The following is a 22030-nucleotide window of genomic DNA, read 5'->3' as shown; positions in this document are numbered from 1 at the left end:
ATTTAAAGTTCTTCATACGTACCATATGTGTCTGAAAATAAATAGAACCCTCATCACCGCCCTCCGTCTGTTATAGACGTTTCCGAAACCGACGTGATTGAGGGATTTGAGAATGGTGAAGTGATGGCGTGTAGGAAAATTGCCACACGCGTCGTGGCAAAACCAAACGTAGTAGTGGTTAAGGAAATATATACTGCCTGTAACACGAGCAAATAATTAAAACATAGATTGTACTTCTCAAAAGGTGCCACTTTTGTTCAACAACTTTCAAAAATTATGAAGTATTTAGACTCCTTATTTTTCATACAAAATAAATATTATCGTCAATGGACGCCATCGCGACGCCATATGATTGTGATTGACGTTGCTTGTCACGCCTTAAACATAACAAAATTTGCAATACATTGCGTCTTAGAATAAACTTTAAAGTGTATTAAACATCAAACCAAAAGTTATTTTTAAAAGTCGCTGGACAAATGTTGGTCTGTATGGAGAGTACAGCAGCCTACACTACAGTTTAATTTTTTGCTCATATTACAGGCCACAGCCGGTATTGTTATACGTATGTGTCAATTTCTAGAGCAATTCCGTCATCCACGTTAAATCACATAAGTTTACACTTATGAGCATATAGCAGCTACGATTCAGCGTTTTCCAGGATGGGTATCTACTAAACTAAGGTAACTCGTTTCTGCTAATGCTAAGACATATTCAGTAGAATTATGTCTTAGAATACTTCCGGTAGTAAACCGGAAGTGTTCTACTTTTAATTTTTAACAAGTAGAAACGTCTGCGAACGATGCTATAACGCTTAGAATACATTTTAAAAGTGGAAAAACCCAAACACAACAGACTCAATTCAACACAGTAATTTTTCCACTGTGTGTTCTGTGTGTTCTACTTCATTTAAAATAGACATAAAATAGGAAGAAGTTATTTAATTAGTGTTGGTTTATATTTTAGTGATTATTATCACATGATTGAAGCACAATTTGCTCAAGAGACGCCGTGGGAAACCGTTGATACCGTGAGATATATCGTATTCAAACTTGTGACCTCCGATCAAAATGCACGCTAAGCTATTGAACCGCTATATTTAGTGTTATCTCATAATGCCACATTCAAACCACCCAACCTGCAAATTGGTTGTAAAAAAAAACTGAAATTGCATAGGAAAATTGTAGAAGCAACAAAGCAGAACGAACGCGATAGGTATATTGAGTTATGAGTGTATAGAGATGGGTCAATGCTTTTAGCCCCGGCAGACACGCACTGGTGAACCACTAATTGTTCGGATTCATAACTAAGCCATTTACAAGTCTACGGCAGGAAAGGAGGTTAGGAATGAATCTGTAACAGATTTTCATTTTTAATATGACAGTTATACTTATATTACTGCATCTCTTAATAAAAATAAATATCTTCACTACATTCGATAAATTCAACGAAGTGGTTCAAAAGAAATGACGTTATCAATACCAAGAGTAGAGTAGTATACGTATTTAATTAGAGGTAGCAATTCCAGTGATCTATGAAAGTACACTTTCCTGATATAAGTACTTATTATGATCAAGACTTTAAGAAATGTTTAATTGAGGTCAATTTTGACACGACATAAGTGCTGAAGCAGCTTCTATACCTAAGTATATAATAATAACAATTTTATGGGCGATATACGACCCGCATATTCGTAAAGTATCAACCGTAATATACCAGGTTTACGACTCGTCGGAACAGATTAACTAATGGTGTAGTCTGCGCGTTAATTGACTCGCCCAGGAGCACACGCCCTTTACACTCAATATCCTTTACCTACCTAATATGTGGGACGTGCCGTGCCCTATAATCACTGTGTAGACATTAGTCAGTAGCCTGATGATTTGAATTAAGGTTATTGATCCAGGTTGTAATAGTGAGTATAAGGTTTTGATTAATATAGCCATCTTTGTTACATTCCCGTACTTAACCAGTCCCAAAATTTTTAAAAATTACACAATTACCTACACAGAAAGTAAGACAGTTATAATGTTAACAAAATATATCAAACGAGTATTTTTAATAACAGATTTTTTAGCAAAGGTAATAGTCATAGAATTTTTTTTTTCTAAGTCATAAAAGCTCAAGATCAATGTACCTACCGACTGTCAATTCTCTTAACAAAAAAGCTTATAGGAGTAAGTAGGTAGACCAACAGAAATTGCTGAGACGATATAAATTAGAATCTCAATAGTATCTTGAGACCATGTGTGAAGAGTAATAAATTCTGATAAAAAATGGAAATCGAACAGTTGCATAGAACTATGTCGGTTAGCAGTTAGATGTGGCAGCAAACCGTTGAGGCTAGCGGCGACAGTAACATATCATGCTCATTTGTAAACGGTTACGCAGACGACAATAGCAAGCAAAAACTTTACGCCTAGTTTAACGTGTCCTAGGAAATACATATCAGATATGCTAGGTAGAAGGACTGATAGCTAACTCTGCCAGATAGAGTACAATTGCTATGGAAATAAACACATAAGTACGTGCGTTGGCGGCAGTGCATAATTTAAAGGATTACTTATAATAATAAGTACTCTTATAGGTATTCTTAGACTGCATGCTGGATTGTTACGATGTATAAAGAACACACCTCGCGAAAGTATTAGTCGACTAAATTTGATAATTTCCTTATACACTTTTTTGCTCGGTGACACATTCAGTTTGTACATGAATTTCTTAAAAGTATCAAGTTACAAGACACTTAACAAAAAACTTTAATGACCTGACATCGATTAACCTTTAAATGTCGCAAAAATGCTCCCTGCAAATGCCACGGGGTCTTGATCGTGACACGGTTACTTTAAAAGCTTGTTTACATCTAATATCACTCGCATATTGCGAAATAAGAGCCTTTTCGGCTACCTTGAAGTTTTCAGAGGCATAATAACAGTAATACCTTATTTTATCACTGACGTATATGTACTTTACCACTTTTTGCGACGAAATTGGTATGCTTAAGGTGCCATTATCGTAAGTAACCGAATAAAACGGTGTGAACAAAAACTGTCATGCTAAATTATAGGGAACCACGCGACGCTAAACTTACAGAGACCTAAAACGTTACATATACAAAATAATAATTCTTGGACGAATTAAACGACCCAAAATGTTTTAGGTACAAGTAATGCCCGCTATTTAACATTTAACTAAATAACGTGAAAAAACTAATCGACAGGCAAGTTTTTAAACCTGCATTGTAAATAGATACTTACAGCCGTATTCATAAAAAATCCTTAAATGAGGAATGATCAGCTTATTAGCTAATCCACTGTTTAGGCTTAATAAGCCGTTGATAAGAACCATGATTTATAAACGTTTATTAGGGGTTTCTTAACTAATAAGCAGATTAGACCCGTTATGTTGGCATCTTGGCACATCATAGACAAAAATATGGCTGAACATTAATTAAAAAAAAAAGTTTGACAGCAGCACTAGCGGTAAATCATAAAATCCTGAACAATACGATGCACAATTTTGACCAGTTTTCTGGGTTATTATATATTAAAATAGCCTCTGCATCACAAAAACAAATAAATAATATTGCACGGCCGGAAGTTTTACGAAACTCGGTAAGCAACCACCTATATCATAGTCTGATAATCAGATATGTTACGAGTAAAGTTCATTGCAAGATTTGCAAGCAATATTGATAAAACTATGTGTTATTGCTTATAGTTTCAATATATTGTGGAATGAGGGAAAGAGGGCAGTTGCACATTTCAAGTCAAGAATTCTGCCTGCGCGCCATCGCCACCGTAATACCACGGATTCCAACACATTTTGTTCTGGTGGCGAAACACAAACGATATTGACACTATTCATATCAAATGATCGGTGAAAATAAATCAGGTGAGCAAGATTTGGTTATTCATTTCTTAACGTAAAATGTTGTAGTATTTTTATGAACATACCTCGACACCCAAAAAATTATGGCCTCTTCATTTTTAATTTGACGTACTATCGGTGTTTTTTAGAAGAGCAGAGCTAACCAAGCTAGTTAGGAGCTGTTTATAATTAGAATTAGTGAATAACATACTTAACCAACCACACGATGGAACCAATTTATCAGTGAAGTGGTGATTTATCTTAAAAACCTTTTTTGTTCGCCTAGGGCGCAGAGTTAAAGATAAGCGCTTATATATGCAACTTGACAATGACAATGTTTGCAGTGAAACATCTCAGCCAATAGCCGCATTAAAAGGCAAACTGCACAATTCATAATGAGGCAGAAATGTCCATTATTCACAGGAGTGTCGCTGTTGGTAGGTTATATAATTTTAAATCAACAAAGATATCAATATGATTTTTACATAAGGTACTTATCAATCATAACACACCTGTGTAGGTTAATTATTTGTTTAAAAGTATATTAGCGTTTCAATTCATAACTTTGTTATTATTGTATAATTTCATTTTATCAAACTACAATTACCGGTAAGAAACAGTGTCTGTAGGTACGCTAGGTAGAAGTATGTATGAACAAAACAGACATGTATGTAATTCTTTAGTTTTGCTGTGAGATAGCTATGGTATTGACAAACAACAACAGAATCTCTGCCTGGATGGAGATCCATTATTCCATATAGTTACCACAACAATATGGAAATTATTCCATATTGCCATATCCATTAGGATGTTATACTTAAGCTTAAAATAAAAGATGATATAGGTTGATTCAATGAGTATATTAATTGAAACTGTGTTCTTTTCAGGTTGTGAGTATTCCATCATCAGCTATTTGTCCGGAGCTGGCTACACAACCCGGAGGCCACACTCTTCTGGCATCTAACCGGCCTGCACACCGCCATCAAATGAAGTTGGTTGTACTGAAATAAAGAAAAAATATTAACTAGTTTAATGATTGTCAAATGTAATAAAATTGTTTTATTTAAGTGGGTTGTTTGATTTCCCTAAATTAACACATGAAATATGTTGATATGTTATAATAAAAATCTCAGTTAAAAACTCATGAACTTGTTTTATTTATCTATCACAATGTAAAAAATTAACTCTGCTCAGTGTGGACTTCAACACAGAACTCAAGTATGCTAGCATTAATACCAATTAACCGAGTACACCCTTCTTTCATAGCAAATAGCACCACACAGCATTCAGTGCAGCGGCAGCATTAACAGTGCCTAGAAATCCAACCAAAGTAGGCCAACCACAGTTTATGTTTTTTATAGTGATAATGATAATACACCTACAAATTGGAATATGATACGTCCCACAACAAAGGTACCTATATACCTGCCCATATTATTCAATTAACCCTTTACCAGGCCAAGGGAAATATTCCACCCACATCTTATATCGGTTACCGTAGTCAGGTTTTAACTCCAAACCACCTACAAAATATTTTGTCAATCCCTGAAAATATTATTTTATGATCTTCATTCACAACACGCTTCTAAATTGCGTAATATATCTTTGGCAGCCATTTCAATTCACTTGAACGCTAATTTCAGCAAACTACGGAGAAATTCGAACACTTTCCATAATTTCTATGAAACAGAAGTACATAGATCGAACAATTTTTTGATATTTTGTAGATTTTGAGTGTTGAAAGCAAATGTAATCGTAAACATTGCTAAATATTCATGCATTATTGTGTATGACCAGAATTAGGATGTGGGTTGACATTATCCCATGGCCTTATTAGAGTTTAACTGTGTGGGAGCTATTTTTCCCATGGCCCGGTAAATTGTCTTGTCATGTCATAAAAACTCACGTAAGTAATAAAACAGTTTTTGTGTTCAACCTAGAGCGAATTCATGTACTCGTACCTAGCTATAAAATCTCCTTTTAAAGGCTTTCCCTGAAGAATTTCTTCTTGTAGATAGTATCATAAAATTGAATAATTGTGTTGCTTTTAACCAAAAAGTAATGAGGTAAGTATTTAGTATCAGCATTGCACCCGTGCGAAGCGGGGGCGGGTCGCTAGTAATAATATATAAGACGGCGACATACCCGACAAATGTCGACCGTACCGTCCCTCAGGATATATTATCGGTAGTTATTTTATTATACTTACAAAAAATAAATACGTACCGAGAATGCCCTTAAACGAATTAGGTACCTACTCGTATTTTTGATACAGCCTGTATACTTAAAAATAAATAACAAAAACCAAAGAGCCCCAAAATCTAATCGGGTCATGGGAAGAATAGTTCCCACACAGGCAAATTCTAGCCAGGCAATGGGATAGAGTCATCCCACATCCTAATTCTGGTCATATCACAAGGACGCAGGAGTATTTAGCAAAATATATGATTATATTACCTTACAATCATTAAAATCATGAAAATAACAAAAAATGGTTCTATATATCTGCTTGTGTTTTTCTTAAATTCAGTAAAGTGTTCGAATTTGTAAACAAACCACTAACATCACTGGTCAAGTGGATTTAAATGGCTGCTAAAGATATATTATTGGATTTTGAAGCGTGCCATGAATGAAGATCATAAAATAATGTTTTCAGTGATTGATATAATGGTTCGTAGGAGATTTGGAGTTAAACCTTGACTATTATAACCGATATAAGATGTGGGTGGAATATATCCCTTGGCCTGATCAAGAATATAATAAGACAAAATCTAGTATGACAGTTCATTACTTAGACAGGCGATGGGATAACCGTAACCCACATTTTTATTTCTGGTTTAGAGGAAGATCTCCGACTTTCATAAATACATTTTTTACAAGGCGTTCAATACGGTTGCAACAGCATATAAAGTACGTATTAAGACACGCTGGTTCTTCGGGGCCTGGTAAAGGGTTAAGTATCTTCAGTATTGCTGTGCCCTTACAGGTTGCTATGTAATATGTGCGCAATTAATACTTTTTAGTTAGAGCTTGAGAATACCGTGATCTTATAATAAATCAGCGTTTTATGGCAGGTAATGAGTATGAAACAAAAGTAGGTATACTCACTTCTTTGCGCTGTAGGAGTTCCGGGAGTAGTTTTCATTCTTTTATGATAGGTATATAGGTTGGTAAACAAGGCCTTTGATACGGTGAGTAGAGAAGGATTGTACACAGTGCTACAGAGCGTTGGCTGTCCTCCAAAAATTTTACACCTAATTCAACTCTTTCACCTTGATATGAAAGGCTCTGTTGTTTACAACGGTAACACTTCGGCTCCTTTTGAAATGCGTAGGGGAGTAAGACAGGGCTGTGTGTTGGCGCCTACATTGTTTGGAATCTTTTTCTCTGTACTTCTGAAAGTTGCCTTCGGGGACACCACTCAAGGCATACATCTACACACCAGGTCGGATGGTAAACTGTTCAATATCTCACTATTAAAATCCAAAAAATACCGCGAGGATTTGTATGTTGACAGTTTGCTATTTGCCGACGACGCCGCTTTCATTGCTACGTCACCGGAGGAGCTTCAGAGTATGGTAGACAAATTTAATGCGGCTTGCAAACTCTTTGCAATGTCGATTAATGTCAAGAAGACAGTCGTAATGGCTCAAGGCGCAAATCAAGACCCAACAATACAGTTGGATGATTTGCCTCTGGAAGTTGTTGGAAGTTTCTGTTACCTTGGATCAACCGTGACCAATAATCTCTCACTGGATGCAGAGATTAACATTCGTATTGGCAAGGCATCTACGATGTTTGGGAGGCTCAATACAAGAGTATGGGATAATAAACATCTAACCGTAAACACAAAGATGATCGTTTACCAGACATCTATTTTGTCCATACTCTTGTACGGTGCTGAGACTTGGACATCGTATGTCAAACAGGAACGGAAATTGAACAACTTCCATATGCGCTGCCTTCGACGCATTTTAAACATCTCGTGGAAGGATCGAGTCACAAACGAGAAGGTACTTAGTATCGCACGTTTACCCAGTATCACAGCAATCTTGAAACAGAGACGATTACGCTGGCTGGGGCACGTGCACAGGATGGAGCCCTCTCGTTTGCCACGTAAGACTCTCCTGAGCGAAATAGCGCACGCTAAACGACCGGTTGGGCGACCAATGCTTCGTTTTAAGGATAGCGCAAAGCGAGACATGTTGTCCTTCCGGATCGTTCCCACCAACTGGGAAAGGGAGGCTGAAGATCGCGACCACTGGAGGAAAACCCTGGGTGAAGGGGTAGTTGCACACGATAAAGCGTGGTTTAGCCTTCTTCACACTAGGCGAGAACTGAGACACCAACGCGCCGCTCTCCCACCTTCGTCACCGGGCACGGCATTCTCCTGCCAGCTATGCGGTCGCGGCTGCCGCTCTCGCATTGGGCTTAATAGTCATTTGCGGAAGTGCCGCACTCTTAATATAGACGCTGTTTAAACCATCATCTTATTGATGTGACAGGCCAATGATGATGATAGGTTGGTGAGGTGCTTTATCCGACGCCGGTGCCCCAGTCGTAGAAGTCTAGTCTTATGGTATAACAGTTCGTATCGCATAAATTGCTTGCATCTTGATGAATGCGACATACAATCGTGCAAACAACTCCTAGCAAAGGCACAATATCTAGGTTTCCCGCTATTTGCGCACTATATCTAGGTATGTAATGGTTTATCTCCTTATTTACACATATTAAACCACTCATTTATTAAATTTAGACGTTTTTTAAACAAAAAGAACACCCAAATCACTAAATTACGATACAAGTCTCATCGACGTTTGCACTAATTTGTGAAATGCTGTCTTGTCAAAATCAGCTGTTTTGTGACCGCCATCTTGTATTTTAGGGATAATAAACAGATAAAGAAGGGTCCACGGCTCCATAACTTTCCGAGGATTTAATAAAGAGATGATCAACTGTTTAGCGCTAAAAAGTGTTTATGAATCACGTTTTGTGACATCCGGTTATCAGCAACTGATGATCAATGCTCTAACTGTTTATGAATACGGCTGTTAATGTTTCCGATGACCTCTAAGCCACCTTATTTTACCTAAAATGCATGATGGATAATTGCTTGAGTTCCGAGAGTCATCACTGTCATCAGTAAGCGACAATCAACAAGTGTTTTAGAGGCAATCTTGCTTCGTGCAGTGCTCATCACAAGCGCATCCGTTGACGTTAACAAAAAACCTTTCCTGTTTGTTACAATCACGACCTAAAATTATATGCAAATAAATATCAACACGAATCTTAATGTGTCGGCGATTAAATTGTGCAGATTTGGGACTAAATGCTCTTTTTACTTAATTAGTGAATTCTTAAGCAAATAATTTACGATGCGAAGCCTTGATGGTCTAGAATCTGGAACGATTGCTAAATTGTGCCTAAAGCGATGTCGCTAATGACTTTCGTCCATTAGATCCGCAGAGGTTTCTAATTACAGCTTCAACAAAAAAATATTTGATCGCTAGTCTATAGAAAAGTTTTGCATCCATCTCGATAGCTCGTATTCAACCTGTCAAAGTGCTGATTTGAGTTGATTTAGTTATCAATAATCGTAATGAATTCTTAAATAATAATATTAATAATCCAAGGACAAATACGTAAATAGGATTCCCACGCACGTTTTTACATTCACGTGTCGACCTCATCACGGTATAGAAAAGTTGTGCAATGCATTGTAGAATTAACGATGTGATCCCAACGCCAGCAGATCAATAGCCGATAACTCGAGCCTTGGGATGGTGAGCGACAAGGTGGTGACATTGGTCCATCTGGTTGGATCAATCATAAATCAATTGCACGTCGCAAAAGAAATAAAAAACGCTACACAACAGATGCTTATCTATGTACAAACAGCTTTCGAAAAGCCGTCGACCAGTTTGGAACTATTGTATATCTTCGATCTGGGGATAAGAGCGTGTAGGTAATTACGTAGCTGAACATACGTATACATTTCTGGGTGTATTAGTGTCAAGATTACTTATGCTAACGGCGTGCGGAGGGTCAGGAGTATTCGTGGAAGCTAAGTTTCGCAACGAGTCAGCGACGCGTCCCACGTCCGTTGTTAGTGGTAAGTTAACTCAACGCAGTTTGATTCCCAATGATTGTTTAGTTTGCTTGCTTTTAGACCTTTACTAGCCCATCACTGAAATATTGGTGATTTGACATCAATTGCTACTATATAATTAATGCCCAGGGCATGGTTATGGCAAGCAAAACATTCCTGTAGATCATACCAACAAAGTTTCAGTATCTATTCCATTCCGTATGCTTGCAGGATACTGCAGATGCTTTAGTATTTTATGAGCAATATCTTCAGCACGTGTTTTAAGATAGTAAAATATCGAAACCGGCACCGATTTCGACACGAAACATGATTAACTTGAACCAGGAGACTTTCGTTTCAAGGTACCACATTAACCGGAAGCTAGAGTCGAATCCACGACCGAACACAAAGGGATTTTGAGGTATCTAGGCGAGCTCGTATTGTCAGTGATTCGTGTATATGACTTTGAACTTTACGTTTTCAGTTATACAGCTATACAGGTAGTTATACAGCTGATTAAGGTACGAGTTTGCGAAAATAGGTCTAGTTGCAGGGTGCAACTGCATCCATTTTCATACAAAATTGGTGCGCTACGGGCAGGAAACGGTAACTGCGGTACACGACACTACACTATATTGAAGCGAGATTCCGGTCGAGTCAAGGAACTAAGCTGTAACGACGATACGATGACTGTGTCATATGGTTATAAAATTATCATATTGATGAAAATATGAATACATAATAAATATATGTTATGTTGAGCATTTTATAATTGATTCAAACGTAAGTGTACAGAACAAAACAATACAAAAACATGATCATATCATAAATAATAAAAGATAATCGGAGGGCTAAAAAAACATTAAACCATTTTATTAATTTGAAAGAAAGAATACCAGTCAATCCTATTTCCTCTACATTATAAATTATAAGCAGATTTTAAACATGAATTTAATACAATCACTGTACCTGAATAGCCTGCCCATAAACCATCTAACGCTAACAGTAATCCAACCACACTTTAACACTGATTAACAAGCTGTAAGGAACCGGACGGAGGTAGGACGGAGGTTCTGGGCGAGCTCGCTCCATCGTAGGCCACGTCTACGCCTCGGCTAGTCTGTGGCCATGAGTAAGCCCATTCATAATAAAAAAAAAAAAAAAAGAACAAACACTCAAGTCTTTCCCGGAGAGAAGAGTGAGGATCCATAAATATTAATGACAAACACGGATTCAATGGGAACCGCAGACAGGTCAGCGGCCTTTGATCCGATTGTCTGATGCTCATTTTCAACTCATAATTAGGAATGCCTTGAATAGCTAATATATTTGAGCGAAGAAGGAATGCGTATTATGAATAAAACATGATCCGTAGGAGCTAATGCTATGACGACATAGGTTCTTAAAAACGAAGATGACCTATGTAAGCAAACAGATGTAATCAATCATAAGGATAAAGTAGCGATTTGTTACGTCGTTGACCTGAATACATAATTTAGCGAATGTGGAAAAAGTATTCTCACATTTTCTATTAGTTCCATTGATTATGTAGAAATAAGTGTAACCGTTACACCGAACTCGATTAATTTATTGGAACATTAACTGAATATTAATTAGTAAATTAAGTAGCCAAGGTAGTCACAGAGTTAGTAGAACTCGTAATATTAATCGTCAACAAAAACTAGTTTGAAATTTCTTCATAGATAAGCAACTACTATTTAACTTATTATTAACTGTATCTGTCTTACAACATAGACATTTATTGAATAAACGCTAATATATCACGAACGCTATGATATATTAGCGTTTATTCCCAAAAGAATACCGTTCGAGATAAAACCAAACTGGAAGATGCAAAGAGAACTACTAAAAATGATTGAAATGAAGCTTAATAGGTTGATACAATTATATTACAAATAAAACTAATAGGTTCACTCACACTCATCCCATAAATTAATGTCGATGAATGTATTCTTTTCACATGGATATCTCTAATGCAAGCATAGATTTATTATTATGAGAGGTCCATATCATATAATTGGTCTCAACATTCACTTGTGAGAATGAAAGTGTGACTCAACAGTAACAAATTTCAGATCATTTGAAATTCAAATGTAATCTCATCTCATTATAAAATTAACAATAGTCCAAAATATAGTTTGAAATGAGAGTTCTTTTGTTACATAAAGATGACATTCTATTATTATACATCTTGTTTGAAAATAAGCAATTTACGATGATAAAAATTGATGTTAGTGCTAAGTGACTCAAATCGAATCTGATAAATGGGTCAATGTCCTGTACATTGGATCTTAAGTGATCTCTTAACAGACAAGCGATGTGAACAATTGTGGGGAAAGAAAAATGTATGGAGATAGTGCTGTGAAACAACGATCTAGTTCTCGCGAAATGGTGTCGGATAAAAATTAAATTTCTCTTGCCCCACATTATTGGCAGTAATACCAGTGAGGGCGTTAAGCTTTGTAGTGTACCAGCCTTGTTTGGAAGACATAAATTTGAAAGTGTAATCGTTATTCACACAATTAATCTTGCAAATAGCTTCTTGGAAGTAACAGTATGGAGTCCATTAAAACTTACTCCTTTAGGGCTATCTGACAAGATAATCTGATAATGAGAATATTTACATATGTAGGAAATGTAGGAATGCGTGTTATTTAGTTACCAGATTAAAGTCTTGTCGTCGCAAATGATCATCATCGATCTTGATAAAGTCGTATTAACTTGTACTGATTACGAAAAAACGATTTGTAAAGACTGTAGGTACACGATAAAATCTGCCCATGCAATTCATGGTATATCTGGTATCTTTTTAAGTTTTTACCCAATACACATTTTAAAGCAGTCCATTTATTTTCGCGTCGAATGATAATCCTAATAAACCAATTTCCATATATGTGAATTTAATAAAAAAAACATTAATCCTTACAATTTTAATTTGATTACTCATTTTGCGGTATGAAATACCCATACCCACATGCATTTTCCTATTTATTGTATTTGTACATATAACGTATGTTATGTTTATGTCGTAACTAGTGATGTACCGACTATTGATTTGGCCGACTAGCCGACTAGCCGACTAATCGGCGCTCGAATGGCCGATTAGTCGGCTAGTCGGCCAGATCATTAGTTTGTATAATTTCAGGTGAAAAACAATAGTTTTGCTCCTTTGGTTGCGCTATTCATCATATTAGCTTAGCTAAAAGGTGTTTTCTACAGGTTCAAAGACCTATCACAAGAATCCTCGTTCGATTTCTGTATTTCTTTTATTTTGCGATCCTGAGCAGACCGTCAGTACAACTTGTAGGAGGTATTTCCAAGGCTCTATTTCCCGTACATAGTCGCCAGTTAAGAACCTATCACCTATGGTCAGCGTCTTTACGAGCAACGTGCCCTGTTTATAAGTCTCTAAATATTCTATCATTTAATTATAGAACTTGGCCATGAAATTACACGAGAATCAGTTGAGATCGACCAGCGGGCCGATTTTTGAATTTCGACCACTCGATTTCGTATATTTCGTTAAATAATATCTCCACTACTAGGCATTTAAATTCTACTAATAGAACTGAATTCAAGTGGTCAATACCAATAGATTCCAAATCGTAATTTGGTAGGTAGTCAAGACCACTCGATTCCATATTTATATAGCTTGTGTTTCAAAAATTAGCATTTCGCCGTTCTCCACCGATTTGCGAGTGACGAAATCGAGCGATCGAAATTCAAAAATCGGTCCCCTGGTGGCGATTTATGAATATCTATCGCTCGATTTCGGCACTCGAAAATCGGTGAAAAACGGCGCAATGCAAATTTTTGAAATACGAGCTATATAAATATGGAATCGAGTGGTCTTGACTACCTACTCGTTTTCAATTCTATTAGTAGATCTATTAGTAGATTTAAATGCCTAGTAGTGGAGATATTATTGAACTGAATACACGAAATCGAGCGGTCGAAATTCAAAAATCGGCTCCCTGTAGAGGAAAACACCAGCCCACCAACATACGATAACGATCAAACGGCCAAATTATATGAACAAAAGTTTTCGCCTGCACCCTGAATAGGTACCTATTTTGGTAAAATAGGCATAAAACATATGGCAAATATTGACTGTTGATTTCTTTTTTTTCTGTTTTCTTTCACTAATAAAGTGCCGACTAATCGGCCATTTTTGCCGACTAGTCGCCGACTAATCGCCGACTACAAATGTGGCCGGATAGTCGGCTTTCCCGACTAGTCGGCGACTAGTCGGTACATCCCTATAGTGTTGAGTCGCTCACTCGTGAGGCACCTCATTTGTACCACTCATTTTGTTAATTTGTCGCAGTACTTCATACCGCAAAAATGTCTTACTTCACTCCTCTATTCATTTTACTCATTTACTCGCGCGCATCACAAACACCTCTTGCCACACAAATCATTCACATCCTTCAAATTTCAAAAAACTCTTATCCTTTCAAATTCACTCGCGAACCTCAAATACTCATACACTCTTCACAACTTGCAAAAGAGTGGCACGAGGCGCTAGGTCCTCGCATGCTCGCTGACATTCAAAACTCAAAATGTCTCAAATGAAGAAACGAGTAATGGCCCACACTGTCAACTGCCGAACTACAAACCTTATTGCAACGACAAAAGGTCCACCGAGAAATGCGTTGAGTTTGTACCACTCACTGCCTCTTTGTGACATGAGACATGAACGTGTTTGAGGTGTACCTCAAAAATTCTTTCAAAATGAAACAATGAATTAGAAATACCCAAAGAGGGAGTGAGACAGACACGCGCCGTACTTCAATATCGCCTCGCGTCACCACGAAAATACGTTAAAAATTAAACTCGAAAGATAACAAGCGTAAGCGCTGCAAGCTTTCATAGATCTTACGCCTTTTTGATCCTGACTTACTTGTCAAAATGGCCGAATGGCGCGAGAAATGTAAGTCATTAGAACGTAGTTCGGCGTGTTGCTTCTCTGTCGCACTTGTAAATTCGTAGGTAAGTGTGACAGGGCGGCAACACGTCGAACGTGGTTCGCGGTAGGTCCTCTGACTGAGCATGTGAGCATTTACGAAGCATGCTTAAAAACAGTAAAGGATTAATACCGACCAAAATATTATTTAAATTATTGAAATATAATACGGTCCATAATGTGGTGCTGGTGTATACAAAATGTAATCATTTACATTAGTGTAGTCATTAAATAGTAAGTATAATTTACTTAAGTGTAATAAACATGTACTTTACGTAATGATTTGAACTTGTTATTGTTACTTTTACATTTTGTTACCGTTCTTCGTAAACAACTTCGAAATAAAAACCCTGTTTATCGCGTTTTTTCGTTAACCTCTATTCTACAGCTCGAATATGCAAGAGCGATAGAGAGGCATATATGCCTCTATATCGCTTCCGCACACTATCGAGCTAATATATTAATATAATAGAGGCAGATAAAGCAATTTCGATTGTCGTTTTTGCGTTAGTGCCTGCCTGTAATTAAAAAATATAGTGATTATTAATTGGCATGTTTATTTATAGACCTAATTATTCTATTTCTTTACTCAACAATCTCATCATGATAAAAGTAAAACTGAATTCACAGGAAATAGTGCGAAACGAAACGTAAATCATAGGCGGCTGTGAGCTGAGGGCCTACCGGGAACCACGTTCGACGTGTTGCCTCCCTGTCACACTTACGTACGAATTTACAAGTGCGACAGAGAGGCAATACGTCGAACGTGGTTCGCGGTAGACCCTCTGACAGCTGACTGAGCTCACAGTGACGGAACAAATAACAAAAGTTTGCAACGAGTTCATCGTGATGTTCAGATAATTTAGTTTTGTCTTATAGTGGTAATACTAATATATATACCGAAATATCTAAACAGGGACATTGTTTACACGTTTAAATATACCCGTGGCTCTACCTTGGTGTCTTTTGCATGCAAAAATGTAGTGAAAAATATTGCCGCCTGCGTTACCGGCGGCGCGAATGTTAGTGTGCTTTTATTTACATCACTTTGCTGTTAAATCATCTGAAGTGGTAAGTTAGTTATTTTTATATATAGTGATATCTAATTAGAAGAAAATATGGAATTTGTTCTCCTTAGTTTGTTAAAAAACAGTCGTACAGTTTTAAGGTTACTATTCTAATTGAAATATATTATTATTAAACTGTAAATAATATCAAGTAGCAAGGATTAAAATTGAACAAACAATAAAAATAATTTACAGCTAAATTAGAACCAGTTTCATAAAAGCATCAAAGTTTCTATGTAGGATGTGGGGGCTAGGTCCTTGGTTAGATTCTTATTTCTTAACTTTATCTGTCTTCTGTTGTTCAAGTTCTTTTCTTCACCTCGAGAATTGCATTCAAATTAAACATTTTTACGTGTAAAGGATGTTAGGAGTATAATTATATTATATGGTTTGGCCCAGGACTGTCTCATACCAAACATAGAGAAATTCATCATATACACCCAAAAGAATAGGATGAGTATAACTTTCCTGGTTCTTACTGACTGACAAGTTGCGTTTGACTATAAAAATAAATCCATTGTATCTAGTTTTTGTTTGCCGATGGAGTTCAGAGAAATTCAGAGAATATAGTAGCCGATACTGAAAATATGCCAGTACCTCACCTCATTTGAAGTAAGACATTGTAACACCTCATTTTTGAAAATGAGGTACTCATACAAACTCATTTTAAATTGATGTCCTACCCATCACTACATCCCTAGTCGTAACAAATTAATGAAATAGGTATTAGGTATGTGGGATAATATGCCTATGCTATTTAAAAAAAAAACACAATATTGGGAAATGATTGGATTGGGGTACCTAAACAATTTGGTAGGGAATTTATCACAATATTGAAAAATACACAACATACTGTAAACATAGAAAGCATTTTATTAAATAATAGCAGTGATGCCGTTATTGTTATTTCCATCAAAAAATAAAGGAATTTTAATACGTCCATCGTAAATACATATACACACCTAATTAAAGTTAAACAACGTATGTCACAAGAAGCTTATTTCAAACATGGTAATGACAAGTTGATAACCTAATATCGGTGAGCAAACATTGAACAAACTTGAACATGTCCAAACTAGTGTAGTGATGTTGAAACTTGCCTGATGAGGGTCTACAACGGACCTTTTCATTATATTTTACAGGTATAAAGTTAAAACTCAGCGAGGTTAGGTCAGAAGGCGAGCTAAAAGATAAATAGTTTAGATGTACATAATACATATTTGTCTTGTATCTGGTTGTCACCACGTTATCTTTGTTAATAATTACCGGATAGGTATCTACTAAAATGATCGAGGACCGTCTCGCAAAAAATTGGGCAACTGAAGCAAAATACTTGTAAAATTGAGTAAGTAAATAAATTGACATCCAGTTAAGATATATTATCTAACATTTCTTAATAGAGTAATTTAATTAGTAACCGCGTCGATCGGATTATTTATTTAATCTTAATTGATTACAAAAAAGAAAATCTTACCGTACATTAAGGCAGACTTAATGCCATTAGGCATTCTCTACCAGGAAACCATAAGGCAAAGCAGAGAGATTATCATATTCGTTTTGTTATCGTCCCGATTACAGCAGTTTATCCGTGTTACCGTATCGTAATTCGTACCATACAAGTCATACAACATAAATAACTGCTATCAACGGTTCCTGCAAATAATGGTCGACTGTATAATAAGATCGGTCCTTAAACAGCCGAAAAATTGAACGCCCGAGTACCTAAACACAAACCCCATAGCCGGCAACCCCCTCTGAAATTGTATGGGTATTGACGTCCCGCTCTCTCCCGCCGGGCTCGCCCTCTACCCTGTCGCATCGTGGGATAATTAAATATTTATGTCATCAACAGAACGATCAAGTTTTACTTCTATTACCGTTGATTATACAGGACTGTTTCCTGGATTAGATGGCCTGGGAGAAATGAGCGTTGCTTGGGATGTATTAAGAGCTAATTACGGTTTACAATGTCAGGGCCGGCTACAATGTTACTGTAACTGTATTAAAACGACTAGGACAAGTTAAGTAAGCTACCAAAGTACAATCAGAAAAATTAAAATAGCATGCGTGTTAGTAATTAATTTTAGTTATAGTATAGTATTATACTAGGTATAAATAATAAGTCACTAAGTACAATGTATTGTACACTTACCTTTGAGATAAAGATCCTAATGTTTCAAAACATCCCGTGTTTAAAAAATATATTAAAACTTAGTTTAAAATACTATTGCAACAACAAACAGTTTTAATCACTTTAAGATAAGATATGTCAACGGAGCCGTTCACAGGTTCACAAGCACTAGATGATTTAAGTGAGGACAATGCGGCACCGTAATTCGGATGACACCTTACACATAAAACATACAAAGCTCGGATACGTGAAGCTTTTTACGTAGACGAGACGTGTGGACTCCACGACGACCGAGAGGAAACTGCATCAGTCAGTCAGTCAAACAGGCGGCGGGGGAGGGGAGGCGAGGGGAGAGCGCAGCAGGAGGCGCGCGTCGAGCTTGCTGAGGGGCGTCGAACTAGCCTTGTGTTGCCGCGGCTGATATGATAACGAATGTATACAAAGCTGACGATATCAGAATTTACTGACGCCAGTTAGATGATACCATTATTCTTACAAGTTACAACCCCGCTTGTGCAAAGAAAGTAGCTCGATAAGACGTTTTAACCGGATTTTATTATTTATACATAATTTCAATATGACTCGGCTTATTTGATGAGACGAAGCTTAGAAACAAGTCAAAAGCAGCCGACAGCGAAGAGCAACCGAAACAGATGTTGTATTGACAAAAGGTCTAACAAAAGTAAACAATGACAAAGAAAAGACAAGGATAATAAATCTTTTCAATAGCGTAACGAGGAAGAGGGACCGTTTGGTGTGTTGCCGGTCAGAAGATCAAAAATAATAACCCTTATCCACTACGATAGCTTTGAATCCCAACATCAGATTAAGATGATAAAAAAATAGAACATGTTAACTTAATAGCAGGCATAGAAAAACTTTGTACAATTTCGTATCGAGAGGCCTGAATTCTTGGTAATGAAGACATTAATACAGAAATGAAATGTTTAATAGATCGATCAAAATACCTGTGTTGGTTCTTTTATTCTGTATATCTCTAAAATAACAATGACAGGAAATATTCAGTCTCCTTTCTGCTCTTACATAATGTTTAAAGCAAGTTTGGTTCAAATATTGAAATAGAAACGACAGAAAGGAAAGACTCCGAAAATAGTCCACACCGCAGAGATGTTGACGACAGACGATAGCTTATGTAGACTAAACGTAAAACTAATCAAGAGGTTCCCATAGTAAAATAAGTGAAAGAAATTGTCGAGGAATAAGATACGGTTAACTAATAAATTGGTTCGAGCCACTTTAGAGCCATTTGTGTGAATCGGAATACGTGCGTACTTAAAGGGTACTTACGACTGTTTACGACTTTGAGTTTTCCAAAAGCACTTGAAGTATTTAATGTTGTGAAATGCTCGGGTATATCTCGGCATCTTTAACATTACATTCAGTATTTCTTTATCTCTTTTAAAAGTAAATTGGAATTTAAATAATGTTCTTATTTATTGCTTCGGTAATGTTTTGCATAAATCAAAGAAGCTTATTAAAATAACAAGAACTTAGTACAATGTACATTTTATCTAAGCGTTTTTATTTAGTTTTGTTTTTTAATTTAGTACTGTATTATTGACATGAAATTCGTTATAAACGTTATTTATATCCCTCCTCTTAAGGCTCCATGGAAAATCTTTTTAATAGTCTCACGCCAACGGAGACTTATCGTGAACACCTTGTCTTATAAATCTTATAATTTGTTGCGTCTTGTCTCACGTTCATAATGCGTCGTGGTTTACTTACCATAAACTTGAACCATTTAACACAGTTTCGTCTTGAAGCTTAGTCATGTGAGAAACGGTCTGAGCGGTCCAGTTACACATGCGTCCCGTTTTAATGAATGCACTGTTGTTGATTCATAAACCGCATCGTAAAATCAAAAGCGAGCAATCGTCTGGCAAATGAGTGCTGGATCATCTATATTAATTGAATAATGATGAAGAATGATCATTTGCACAGGATATCAGCCCAATCTCATTAACTCCCCCGAGTTTAATTACTGAGAACGACGATAAACAACTTGTACGTAAATCATTCAACGGTATCGACTGAGTTTTAAATGTTGGAGGGCTCGACATGGATGCAACTGAACCGACATAAATTACTGTAATCCTGGTTAAAGATAGCTTTTACCCCAACGTTATTGTTCAAAACATCTGTGTTATATTTTAAAACGCAAACTATTAAGGCGGCGGGCCCTTAGATGATTTCAATAGTTGGACAAGCAAATACACATGATGTTTTACAGAGAAGTAGAGAGCGAAGGTGTACCACGCTGGGCGACAGTTAAGTAATATGTTTTATCCCTTACACCGCCGAAGGGAGGCAATAAAAATATACGAGGACCACGCCCGTGGATCACAAACGTGCCGATCGGCTTCGCACAAATTTGCTTGTTGTATTTTCAGGCGACACTTGGTAAGCAAACGTAAGGAAGATTTATTGCTCTGCGGCGTGTGTGGCAGCTCCTTTTTTTCCCGTCGCTCCATCATACGAGGGCTTATTGATTTTTGCCGTGAGTTCGCCATTATAATTTTGGGTCTTCATTATAATGTGAATGGCAGGTGTTGGCTGAACATTTGATATCAAGAAAGAAAAGCCGGACCGCAGCAGCAGACGCGGTATTATCATAATTACTGAATATATTTATTCGAAGAAGTACTGTGATAATAAGAGAAGTAATTGGGCAGACGTCCGTAATAAGATTTCTTAGCATGACAAAAGCAGCAAACAACGTTATTACTTAGAATAATTTCTCGCTCCTCCCTGGTTCGCCAGAGCTGCGAGCTGCGTGACTTATAATAATAATGCGACATAAAATTACAACAGAACAGGATTAGGGTGAAAAAGCATTTCATGGGGAAAATGTCAAACTATTTAATTATGATAAAATGCCATGTCATCAGTCATAAGTTTGTTGGCATATAAATAAATAAATAAATAAATATTATAGGACATTCTTACACAGATTGACTAAGTCCCACAGTAAGCTCAAGAAGGCTTGTGTTGTGGGTACTCAGACAACGATATATATAATATACAAATACTTAAAATACATAGAAAACACCCATGACTCAGGAACAAATATCTGTATCATCATACAAATAAATGCCCTTACTGGGATTCGAACCCAGGACCATCGGCTTCGCAGACAATAATATTGTAATATTGTATACAGTTTCGGCATATTTGTAATTTTTCGCATTACTTTTTACTAACTATATTGGTGCTTGCTGTTGGTGAAACCGGGTCACACCTAGAGCAAAGATAATAAGAGGAAGATAGTGCACTTAGTGTGGGGACCATGAACGAGGTTAATCAAAGGAAATTGCTTCGGGAGCTATAACCATAAATGCATCATTAACTTTACTGCAGAAACATTGTTGAATGTATACATACAACTTTTGCACGGCATTGCATTTGATATGCCTGAAATGAAGTCAAAGTAGTAAAGACGCTTAAAGGTGAATCTTTTGAGCAGTGCTGCAAACTCTCCTGATTTATCAGGAGATTACCTGATTTTTAGCATTGTCTCCTGATCTACTGCTTTGTTTGGAGAATGGTGTAAAATCTCCTGATTTTTAGGGATTCTTACCGAACTTGGTAAACAAAAATATTTTTTACTTATTTATTATTACTTTTGTTAGGTTGGTGAAGATGGATTTATTAGACATTTCATTTTTGTTTGACAGTTTGTTATCTGTCCACTGTATTTTCGCTCGCTTTTTAAGCTGTCACTGTCACTATAGTAGTCAAGTCAACTGTCACTGTCACTTCACTTTTTCGTTTCAAGTTTTTCTTGTCTATTTTATCGCTTTGCCGCGCTCTCTTACGTTACGAATCCGTGAGTCTTTCGAGTTTCGGTAAGAACTGTAAAAAGT

At 36.7% G+C, this 22030-nt stretch overlaps 2 protein-coding genes and 1 long non-coding RNA gene across 3 annotated transcripts in view; 2 read left to right on the top strand and 1 right to left on the bottom strand.

The window, feature by feature from the left end:
- Positions 1 to 18709, bottom strand: part of LOC134669103 (tyrosine-protein kinase Src64B) — a 69850-nt gene extending 51141 nt beyond the window's left edge. The window contains exon 1 of the mRNA XM_063526638.1: positions 18161 to 18709. The gene's annotated coding sequence lies outside the window, so the exon portion shown is untranslated. The remainder of the gene's footprint in view (positions 1 to 18160) is intronic.
- LOC134669105 (uncharacterized) lies at positions 5304 to 6734 on the top strand. Its single transcript, XR_010098856.1, has 2 exons — positions 5304 to 5796; positions 6524 to 6734. It is a non-coding gene; the product is annotated as an uncharacterized LOC134669105 (long non-coding RNA).
- Positions 7064 to 22030, top strand: part of LOC134669094 (uncharacterized) — a 272403-nt gene continuing 257436 nt past the window's right edge. The window contains exon 1 of the mRNA XM_063526626.1: positions 7064 to 7983. Within this exon, the coding sequence (XP_063382696.1) occupies positions 7146 to 7983 (838 nt within the window). The 5' untranslated portion in view covers positions 7064 to 7145. The remainder of the gene's footprint in view (positions 7984 to 22030) is intronic.

Source organism: Cydia fagiglandana, chromosome 11 (genome assembly GCF_963556715.1).
Source record: "Cydia fagiglandana chromosome 11, ilCydFagi1.1, whole genome shotgun sequence".
Taxonomy (NCBI): domain Eukaryota; kingdom Metazoa; phylum Arthropoda; class Insecta; order Lepidoptera; family Tortricidae; genus Cydia; species Cydia fagiglandana.
Note: the sequence above shows the minus strand (reverse complement) of the source record. Positions and strands in the feature narration are given on the sequence as shown.